Here is an 11,596-nt window from a genome sequence, read left to right on the forward strand (position 1 = left end):
ATGTATTTTGAAAAGTCCCTGTTTCGTTTTAAGCTGGTGTTGGCATATAGTATTTCAGGCTCATTTCAGCAGGAGCGCTGACAAACGTAAATAAACGATGTTACAAGCAGCAAAGGACAGAATTTCCCCTGCAAAACATAGGACGCGTGCTTTGAAATGAATTCGCCCTGAAACATCTGAAAACGATTACAATTTAGAAGCCTTCAATTAGCTCAGGTACCTGCAGCCACACGCGCTGCCCATATTACACTCAGCAATTATATTTCCACAACTTTAGAAAGCTAAATAAATAACCAGACGACATCACAGATTGGGGATAGCTTCAAGAAAACGACTTTGGATGAAGTCTGATAAAACGTTATTAGAGTATTTTAAAGTGGGTGACCGATATTCAAATACTGGAAATCTGAATTTGTATTTTGTTGGCATTAATTATGCCATGGAATGTAATCCGGTGACAGAGGGGGACCGGGATTATTCTCCGGCTCACACCGTCTCTCATTTTGTCCCCACACGTGTTCCGGGGACTCGGCGTGGCGTTCAAATGACTGTATTGACCAGGAAGGCTGACAGCAAATCACCCAAACATTTTGAGGGGATGAGCCTGCAGCATTCGTAGCCAGCACTCAGTTAATACAAATCAAAACTTGGGCGGCGTGAAGTGCCACCAACTGTAACGAGTGCCCTTTCTCTCTGAACGGTAAAGGGTTTTTTTTCCCCCTGACATTACTTTATTGATGATAAGGTCGGAATGTATAAATAAAACAAAGTCCAGAGACGTACAGTTCGCGCTCTGCTTATTCTGCGCTTTTCCTTCCGTGTGTGTATCCACGATGTGGATATGAAAAAGGAAACACTGCACATTGTTACTTTGATGGGTTGGCTTGGTTAACATTGCACCTTCCAACACACGGTAAAAACCGGGTAAGACACCGGGCATACACAGGTCTTTATTGCAATTTTATGAAGTGCCGTTCCAAACTGCGCTTGCAAGTCAACGCCAAAATCCCCCAATAAATAAATGTCCATCTTATTTCTGCCTGGCATGTTGCATGGTATGTCCTGTGGGGATTAAAATGAGAAATTGATTTAGTTCTAGTTGTTTTCCTAAAGGACGAATTTTCCTTATTTTAGTTTCCAATGTGCTCTCTCTCTCTTATTATGTGACCTTTGGACTGACATTAAGCTGAAACCGAATTTCTGTTTGGTTCTCTCTCAGCTTAATACAATATTACTGATTGAAACTTACCTAACAACAATGCATCCATTGTGAGAGTGTTAATAGTGACTGGACACATTTCAGAGCCCACAAGGTGATACTGCCATGACGTTTAAGGTGGCTCTATTCTGTCTGCAAGCTTTTACCTTTTTGCTTAAAACTGTTTCCCAAGTGAAGTAGCCGATTTTTTCAAACAATATTTTAATGACAGTATCTCAAAAGAACTTCTCACCTTGCTTAAAATACATTTCACTGAACACAAGATACTGACATAAGATAAAACTACTGTTCTGAAATTTCTGGACTAAATGTTATCCTATCAAGAATTCGAAGTGCAGCCAAATTAAATAAAATGCTAGCATTTAACCTTGTCCTGATATTAATTATATAATTTGTTATATTTTAAATTGACGTTCTGAAAGTTTGATTGAAGCGAGTGCCACTAAACAGAAAAAAAATGCACACTACGGAGAGTGGGCTGAAACAAAAATCTTCCCAATACATCTGCAACTTTGCAAAAGATGAAAACGTGACTGGGGAAGAAGCAGGCTGTGAACATCACACGCATAAAACTGTGTAGTGGGCAAACGATTTTAACTGAGGTTTTCGAGACTGAAAAGTCGCTCTTGACTACCTTAAGAAAAAACTTTAATCTACAATCAAAGAGTACCGAAACAAACTGGGAAGATATTCCTCCTCCTATACACAGTCTGCAAGTATTGCACAGTTTACGGCTCTGCATCAAAGTCTAAAGATCTAAAGTTTGTGTTGTGTCTGACTCATAAAACATACACAAACTCGTCAAATCTCCGGCCGCTGTTGAAGACAAACAGTCTGCTTCCAAGATGCCCAGTCACCAGGAAAGACCAGGCTCAGGCATGCGCACGGAGGAGCTCAGCCTCTGTCGCAACGAACAGGAGAAGACTGGACGCTTAGTTTACTGTTTGCAAATGCACCGCATTCCCTTCCCTGCTTAACGGCGTTTATATTTTGGTCCAGTCACGATTTGCGAGAGGGCAGAAAGCTATGGGCACTATCCCCTTGCTGTGCCACTTTCTTGTCCCCACCCTTTTCATTGCATCCATCTTCAACAAACCTGACCCTTCGGGAGGAAGTCAAAAGTTGGCCTGTTGGTCAAGAACAGAGGAGTGAAAAATGATGTCCTCGCCTTGCCTTTTTCCACGCTACTGCACTGTAGTCAACTCCTTCGTGATCTGTCTCGGCTGATCGCGAATTCTCTGCGCCACAAAATTCGCACACTTGGTTTCAAACGTGTGGAATGCTGCACTGTCGGGTTTTTTTTAGAAAGCTAAACAGTTAGGTGAACCTTAACCTTTTCGGTATCAATCGCCAAGCAGCCGCGCATTCGGAGGCAGGACAGAGTCATACCTGCAGCGCAGTGTATATTTCCAGCGATTGTTGTAAACTCGGCGTTAAAAGTGATTGTCTGCGCAGAGCATACATGCGCTGTCTATTTGTGTCACATTAATATCGTTTATGTTAAATGATAGCAGAACGCCTGGAAATGGTGAACTATCTGTGTGTATCAGAGGGCGTGTTGCCTGGTAATCGAGCAATGATAAACCAGCGCTTATCATTCAGTTCATGTCTTATCATTCACTCCTGTTAATTCAGGTTTATACTAAGGACGGGAGCGTGAATATTTTCCAACCTTGTGAGCTGACTTTTTTTTAATGCAAAGCAGTGTACCAGCCAGGGATTTTTTTTCCATCCTGGATTGATATAAATTCTGCTCCTATCCAATTAAAAAGAAAACACGATTACTGGCAGTATTTCAAAACAGACAGCATCCCGTTCGAAAGGGGGATGCCTCTCATCTTGGGGCGGGTGTGATCATTTCGATCCTACCTCAAAAACATGTGCAGTTCATAACAAAACAGAACTTCAACAGAAACGCTTCTGTATGCATGTTTTCAAAATATTCCTTGAATTCGCACTTCTGAAATTTGATAGGATTTTAAAAAATAATTTTAAAAATATTGGCATAAGAATTGCAGGAATAACAGAGTTGGAATACAGCGTTGTAACTGTAAAATAGTGAAAATATAGCCCGGCACTTAACTTTGTGGTCAATTTAATTTTGGATAAGCATCGTTTTGATCTCTTAACCCATGTCATCTCAGTTTTTTTTCCTCCTGAACAACTCCAAAACATTATCTGTGATTATTTCACGAGTTTTCAGGCTGGTAAAATTGTATTTTAATAGGTGTGAGATTATCAGGAGTGCAAACCGTCATTTAACCAGATTCTAATGGAAGAAAACGTCGATTGACTTTGTCTGACTTAAAATGCAATAATTGCTTTTGTTTTGCAAAGCAGCGTGCATTTATCAAGAACAGTGTTTGCATGGTAACAACTGAATGTTATCTTTAGACTATTCAGTGTTTGAAAATGCCAGAATATGCTGGTGATGTTTATATTTAAAAAATGTGCCAGGAGAAACAGAATTCAGAGTGTGGATTTAATTTTACATCCTTCGATTTTTACCGATATTTTATCAGTTGTTGAAATATTCCTTTCTCTGAGCACTTATTTCGGGCGTTTGGATGTGAACTTAGAGATTTAACGAACTCTTAACAAAAAACGAATAGACTGCATTAAAATTATTCTTAATTCCGCAAACAACGCACGGACACTTGGAGCCATTAACATTTTACTGGGTTCTATCAATTACATGGTCGTTTCTAATGCAGAACAGCCCTGCAATGTAAATTCACCATGCAAGAGAAATTGCACTTTCTCCCTCCGAATTTATTTAGTTATATCTCCCCCAAGTCTGGAGGTAAAACAACACTTTTTTTCAAATATAATTGACTGGGGAATGTTATTTCTGAAAAGGCAAATGTATTTATGTTTCACTTCATAAAAAAGCCCCACACCAAAATAAGAGTGGGCTCGCTTTTTTAAAAAAAAGTTACATAAAAATGTCTAGCAAACGAGCGAAGCATGCCTTGGAGTTCCTTAATTCCTCCTGTTGTGATTCCTGTATCGGCCAGTCGCTGACACACACACACACACACACACATTTCCCACAAGGATGAGCCGGGGAAAAGTTGAACAACTTTCTTTAGGAAGATGGCGCCACCTCTGGTCGCGATAAAGTACTAACACCCTCCCGAAGTTCCTCCTGGATTCACGAGTTTGTTTACAAGCCGTTATCTTCGCCAAAAGATAAACAGCAGTCATTAATCAGATCATTAAGGATTTTTCTTTTCACGGCCCGCCTATTTAAGGGGACGCAAGTCCCGCCGCACTCGCCAACTCCACAAACTCGTGCTGACAAAGGCGAGCGGTGCTCGGCATAAAACTATACATGAGTCACAATGAACACTAAGTATATTTCTCACGTCCTTAAAACTAAAAGCCATACGTTACGGTGGCTTATGAAACCTTCCAACTGTGAAACTGATCTTATCGGAACGAAACTAAATTCATTCTGTTTTTATTTTGCCTGCAAACTGCATTTGCGGGATTTTATTTTGCAATTTTTGCCATCAGTCAGAGCAGAATTATGTTCTTCTTTTCAAATAAAAACAACTGTCGCTCACACCTATCCATTTTTTGGATTCAAAGTGATCTCGAATCGAAAAGAGGAGTAATACGAAAAAAAAGTTAGGAGTTCGATGACCTTCAAACAAACGCAACAGGACAAGAGTTTCCGAAACGGTGTATTTCTTGAATCATTTAACATGCTATTTTTGTCACGAAAGAAAATGGAGTAAATGTGGCTTGAGAAACCGTTGAATCACAATGTCTAAAAGACCAATTAAAGTCATTATTAACGTGTCTTGAATATTAACAACTCTCATTATAGGGACTAATTTATTTTAGCTCCGTGAAAACTGCAATTAAAATCCCAAAGAGTAGCGTTCGAGCAGACATGTTAATCGAGATTTATTTTTTTGTCTGTCTGCAATAACTATATATTTCAGTCAAAAACATACCTCCGTATGTTCCATCAAGGGTGGGACTCTTTGTAACGATGTTATTACCATCATTGCTATCAGATGCATTTATTCCTGACTGCAATTTACAGAACCCTGTATTAAGATTCTCAAAACCAAAAAATGTGTTAGGGGAAAAGGCGGCAGAATCCTACTCACACTCGGCGTGACACCACGGGCAATTCATCGCTTAGAAAGTTATGAATATTGTTCAATTAACCCCTCAGGAAGGATTCCCCAAATGCCAAAAGGAATGGTATTGTTCACAAGACCCAGCATCTCAACAGCAGAACCTCTCCGGTTTCTACAAAGCATAATCTGCTCCCCACTCGAGAAAACTCGATCCCTGTGTGTTGTTCAAGGGCCTGACAGATATGCAACAGGGTTGACCACTTTGTTTATTTTTGTTGTTTCAAGCAACTTTTTTTTGTTCACAAACTCTGAGACTGCACACTCCGGCTATTGCCGGCTGCTTCATCACTGCAGTCAGTGTAACACTTCACAATAAAACCGTGTGGACCGAAATCAAAAACTTTCACTGGGAGTCGGGAGACTTTTCACAAATCCACACATGCCCCAAAAACGACTCCAACTGCCCCTCTGCCTTCAGCGTTGGTCACAAACCTAGCTCAGGATTTTCACATAGTGACAACTGGACACGCGAATGCCTTCCAAATCTGAAATAATTGCACAGAAAAGGGCAGACATCATGTTTCCATCTAGTGCCTTCTTGGTATAAGCGCTTTGCTGCTGAAATTTTAATCAGCTTTATTGTATCTTTCATATGCTTTGACTATTATTAAGGTTCAGACATGCTAACTCTAAATTAGATTTTTTTTCTGCTCTGAAATATGTACAGCAGTATTTTATTAAGTGAGAATTTACTCCTGGTAAACCCTGTCCTCTCCATCAGATTATCACGCTACTATCTCACAGACTTCACTATAAACTCCTACCCAGGACAAGATCGGCGCACCGTCTAACTACTGTACACCTTCTGACTGGCATTTCATGGTCACGCTGGTACTTTCCAAGCGAACTCTGCCCAATAAATGGCTATATTACCATAACGAGCAAGGGCATCCCCTGATTTATGGTGACTGGTGGAATTTGATCAGATCGAGCCAGATGACATTCTCGCAATGAGAGTGCAGTGTTTACACACACACACACACCATCGTGGCTGTAAAATCGAGAAATCTGTCTCAACTGCAGCTGAAATGCACCTCCGGGAGAGGTGATTGAACACAATAGCTGCGCGGACTCGCGAAAAGTAAATCGCAACAACTGCAAGCCTTCTGACGTTCGGGGAGCAAATCGTTCGAACTATTTCCTGTTTACAAAACACACGGCTTGCGAATTAAACAGGCGACATGTGCAGACATGGTATTGAGGCAAGAACAACAAAAAACAGCCATAATGAGACTGTTGCTAAATCTACCGGTATCTGTCGCTTTATCTAGTTACATCACGTTAAAAGAGGGGAGGGGGCCGATGGAGCTGAGGTTTGATCAATCATCGGTTTCCCAGCTGAGCAGAGATTTCTTTTTTTGTGTGGGGAGGGGTACAGCTCCTCCCTTTAACCCCTCCCCTTAAACTTTGAACCAATTGCACAGATGGAAATCACTAGGCGGTTTATTGCGATTGGCGAATGCGAGTGTGTGCCCCTCTATTTAGCAAGTCAAATATACTCAGAAGCCAGCCCTAGTTTCAGTAACAGACTTACTTGGTTACAACTCCGAGCGCAGTAGAAACTTTCTCCGCACACACATAGAGAGAGAGAGAGAGACTGAGCAAGTTCTCCTCGACCATTTTATTTCCTTGCTAACGCAGCCGCCCAACTCTTCTTGCATGAATCTCCTCAATCCCTTCCTGAAAATGACAGAAGAACACGAGAAGACTCTCTCCGACGTGCCCAGCCCGACCATGTCCGAGGAATCCTCCGATTCCCCGTGCGTATCCGGGGCTGGCTCGGACGCTGAAAACAGTAAATCTGGTGAGAAAAGCCCGGTCGACCTCTGCGCCCAGAGCCTGGACTCCAAGAAGGACGAGGACGACAAGTTCCCGGCGTGTATCCGGGAGGCGGTGACCCAGGTGTTGAAAGGATACGACTGGACCTTGGTGCCCATGCCCGTCCGTGTCAACGGCTCATCCAAGAACAAACCTCATGTCAAAAGACCCATGAACGCCTTCATGGTGTGGGCGCAGGCGGCGCGGAGGAAACTCGCCGACCAATACCCCCATCTGCACAACGCCGAGCTCAGCAAAACCCTCGGCAAACTCTGGAGGTAAGCCCTTTGGCACATCCGACCTAGAGGAAGTTTACCCCGCTGGCGGATTCTACCGGAGCTCTGACGCGTGGTCACTTTTTTAAAAATGTTTTTTTTTAATTGCAGCTGCAATAATACACGACCCTTATTTCAGGTAGTGTAGGGGGATAGTGGATGCAGCGAGGCAACTTATTTTTTGGATTGCAAACTCTCCTGGCGTCTGCCCGCGTCGGAGGGATTTCATTTGGGATTGGGTCTTAGGGACAGAGTCATGCGAGGAGGCGAGTGACAGGCTTCATTTCAGGGCGGTGGAGAGCGAGCGAGCTGCAAAATGCAGGGAGGCGGCGGGTTAGGGATCTGGAAGGGGGTGGGGAGGGGGGTGTGCCCTGGGGTGGTGGATTGGGAACAGGCTCTCGGAGGTGGTAGGGTAGAGGGAGGATGGTGCTGCAGAGTAAATCGCTCCTCAATTTGTCGCGGTCGAACCTGCCTTTGGCGCGCTGGGTTTGGGATGGGGACTTAGAGGCAATTGATGAGAGCGAATTATGTTCATTATTTCCCCCCCCCCCCCCCCCGCTTCCCCATTGCATCTGGACCGATGTCCTGACAAACCTGGGATCCGCCTCTGCTCCCGGGCTGAGAGCTCAATAGTGTGCGGGGCACAGTTTTCTGAATTCTGATTTTTGTTTTGCTATTCAGTGATTTAAAGTTGGTTGGTGGCATTTCCCTTTATTGGGGTGAAATCTATTCATTTATTTTAAATTATTTAATTCAGATTCTTTGGAGCTGGAGGGTGGAAGATCGCTCTTTTTAAATATAAGGGGGAAAAAGTCAATTTTCTTGCTTTCTCTTTAGACTGCTGAACGAGGGCGAAAAGCGCCCTTTCGTGGAGGAAGCGGAGCGTCTGAGAGTGCAACACAAAAAGGACCATCCTGACTACAAGTATCAGCCCAGGCGGAGGAAGTCGGTGAAGAACGGGCAAGGAGAAAGCGAGGAGGGGGCCGAGCAGACCCATATCACCCCCAACGCCCTGTTCAAAGCCCTGCAGGCGGATTCCCCGCACTCAGCCTCTAGCCTGAGCGACGTGCATTCCCCCGGAGAACACTCAGGTAAATGTGGGAGAGAGACTGGGGATACCTTGAAATAAATTGGGAGTGGGGGGTAGGGTAAAGGGAGCGTTGAGCTTTTCTTGAAACCATTGAAACAATTGACAACTTGTCTTCTAATATAAATAAAACACTTGCTCCAAATGTGGTTTTGATTTTAAGAGGTTGTCATTTGTGGCTGCTGCAGCTCAGATTAATCAAATTATTTCTACTCTCTCTCTCTCCTTCCCTTCACCTCCCTCCCCCCCCCTTCTGGCATTCAGGGCAATCTCAAGGACCTCCAACACCTCCCACCACTCCCAAGACAGAAGTTCAGCCTGGTAAACCTGATCTGAAACGTGAAGGGCGCCCCCTTCAGGAAGGAGGGAGACAGCCTCACATTGATTTCAGCAATGTGGATATTGGGGAACTCAGCAGTGAAGTCATGTCCAACATAGAGACTTTTGATGTCAACGAGTTTGACCAATACCTCCCACCGAACGGGCATCCGGGAGTTCCAGTCACCCACAATGGCCATGCACAGAATGCTCAGGCCACCTACACTGGCAGCTACGGGATTAGCAGCACTTCGGTCACCCAGGCGGCCCACCCTTGGTTGTCCAAGCAGCATTCAATGACCAGCCTCGCTAGTGAGCAGGGACAGCAGCAGAGGACACACATCAAGACAGAGCAGCTGAGCCCCAGCCACTACAATGAGCAGCAACATTCGCCACAACAGATCAACTACGGCTCCTTCAATATGCAACATTACAGTTCATCTTATCCATCCATTCCTCGCACCCAATATGAGTATTCAGACCACCAGAGCACCAATTCCTATTACAGCCATGCTGCAGGGCAGACCACAGGCCTGTACTCCACCTTCGCGTACATGAGTCCATCCCAACGCCCCATGTATACACCCATTGCTGACACCACAGGAGTCCCATCCATTCCCCAAACCCACAGTCCACAGCACTGGGAGCAACCAGTCTACACACAGCTAACTAGACCTTAATGACCTTCTGATCTAGACTTAATTACATAAAGGAGATTGATAAGAATCACACAGAGGTGCTCTCTGCACTCATATGAACTGCTGTGAGAAGTGGCCGAAGTGTCCTACCACAAAGTGCTTTGCTGTGTCCATTCAGTACTGGTGACTGATTTTTTAAATGTTCAAACATTCCATGACTGACAAATTAAAGCAAGTCATTGAATGAACAAAGTCTGAGCAACCAAGTCAGCTGGTTTGGTCATTTCCTGTGTTTGGACTTATTATTTCGTAGTATTGAAATCCTCTGTGAGGAGAATTTTCTTTAATTTTTTGAATTTAGTATGTACTGTGTATGAGTCATTGCCATTTGCAGTGTGGGGATTTATACATATTTTAGAGAATAAATGCTCTTATTTTGAAAGATCAAATGCCAAACCACTTTTGGTAGAATACTTAACAGATTGCATTTGCTATTGCCATAAAACCTATTTTTGTATGAAATAGTATCTTTTTTCATTCTATTTAGTGTCCTTTTGGAAAAGAAGTGTTTCTGCAATTCTTTTTGGAAACAAAAAGCAGATTAATGCCAGAGTCGTAAAAGGAAGGAATAGATGAATGTTTGATATCAGTTTTAAAGCAGGATGGCATTGTCTGTAACCTGTAGGGGCACTGATAGTTTCACCAGGCTTCCCCACACAAGGTGCCATATGTTGTCTTATGAAATGAAATAGCCATTGAGGTGGATTGAGTTTCTGAGTATTCTTACGCAGAAAACTGCATCGTTCAAGCATTAGGTAGTGAATCTGCAGCTGACATCCAGCTTCCTACATGAGAACTTGCGCATTAAAGAAAACAGGAAGTGTTTTAGCCCTCTGAGTACAGCACATGTGTTGCACGCTGCGTGCAGCCAAACAACTTCCAGAGCTTTGAAAGTCTAAATCTTGTCAAATCCTCATTGGTACTGCAAAATGTTTCACCAGACAGCATTCCGATCAGTATGCAAGTGGAGAAAGAGGAGCTTGTACCCTGTCTCTGGGTGTCCACAGCTCTCTTCGTGCTCAGAGGGAAAGAGCTCTAATTATCAATTCTCAACATTATTTATCTTGTAAAGTTTCTTATTAAAGTAATTTTTTTTTTACATCTTGTACGTAGTTCTTTTCTGTACAGTTGTGTGGATGTTAAAAAATAAACTCAACTATATTAAGCTAATCAGACGTGTAAAAGACTGGAAGATCCTTTTCAAATGAATATGCAGATTGCAAATGTAGTTTACAGCATTTGCTAATTGCTTCAGCTACTACTTTTTGCTAACTAGAGAAACGAAAAACTTTTTTTGTAACTTTTTTTATCTGACATTTACAAAAACCTCTTAAAAGTTTTCTCTCTATTTTCATTAAGCTGTGGCATGGTTGTACAGATTGCTTTTTAAAAAAGACAACAGGCATTCAAAAATATATATTTGTTAACAGTTTTATTGGAAAAGTGTAATAGGGATTCAGTAGTACAGAATTCAATTACTCTGTAATATGGCTGAAACTCTTTATTTCTGTATAAAAGTTGGACATTAAAGTATTTCTGTAACTTAAACTATCAAATCAGATATTTTGCCTTTAGGTGAGTTTGGAAAGAGCTGTCTTAAATAAACTTACCTTTTGTATATTATTGTTTGCAATAAATAAGAAACTTATTGAAATATAAATTGTTTACAGTCTCCTCTCTACATAAGGTTATTGCATTCATGAACAAATTCAAAAACTAAAGTAAGCTCTATGTTAATGCAATAAATACTCAGGTCTATTTCTTTCACTTTATGCCACTCCAAGTTAAAAACATGCTTCTTATTTTCACCACATGATTCCATTATCCTCTTATTTTGAAGTCCATACAACTCTATGACAATAAAATGCTTTTGCTCTGCATTGTTCATGAGCATCTGAAAAAACACAGATGAAAAACTAAGCTTCTAGTAGGACACAGCTTTGATCTAGATGATGGCTATCTAATTTGACCAGTCCCCTAAACACAATGAAATAAACCATTAAAGTATCTGAAACCTACAACAA

The 11,596-nt window shown here is 42.3% G+C and overlaps 1 protein-coding gene across 1 annotated transcript; it reads left to right on the forward strand.

The window, feature by feature from the left end:
* The first annotated feature begins 6,900 nt into the window (after positions 1-6,900).
* On the forward strand, positions 6,901-11,232 carry sox9a (SRY-box transcription factor 9a). The gene is made up of 3 exons (XM_060844867.1): positions 6,901-7,472; positions 8,307-8,560; positions 8,821-11,232. Exons 1-3 carry the CDS (start codon positions 7,036-7,038, stop codon positions 9,552-9,554), a joined length of 1,425 nt encoding a protein of 474 aa, XP_060700850.1. The 5' UTR covers positions 6,901-7,035; the 3' UTR covers positions 9,555-11,232.
* The last annotated feature ends 364 nt before the right edge of the window (positions 11,233-11,596 follow it).

The sequence above is a fragment of the Hemiscyllium ocellatum genome, chromosome 25 (assembly GCF_020745735.1).
Source record: "Hemiscyllium ocellatum isolate sHemOce1 chromosome 25, sHemOce1.pat.X.cur, whole genome shotgun sequence".
In the NCBI taxonomy this organism is placed as follows: domain Eukaryota; kingdom Metazoa; phylum Chordata; class Chondrichthyes; order Orectolobiformes; family Hemiscylliidae; genus Hemiscyllium; species Hemiscyllium ocellatum.

Coding starts and splice junctions, on each gene's coding strand:
- sox9a (XM_060844867.1), top strand. CDS start 7,036: ATGAATCTCCTCAATCCCTTCCTGAAAATGACAGAAGAACACGAGAAG. Junction 7,473..8,306: donor ACCCTCGGCAAACTCTGGAG/GTAAGCCCTTTG, acceptor CTTTCTCTTTAG/ACTGCTGAACGAGGGCGAAA. Junction 8,561..8,820: donor TTCCCCCGGAGAACACTCAG/GTAAATGTGGGA, acceptor TCTGGCATTCAG/GGCAATCTCAAGGACCTCCA.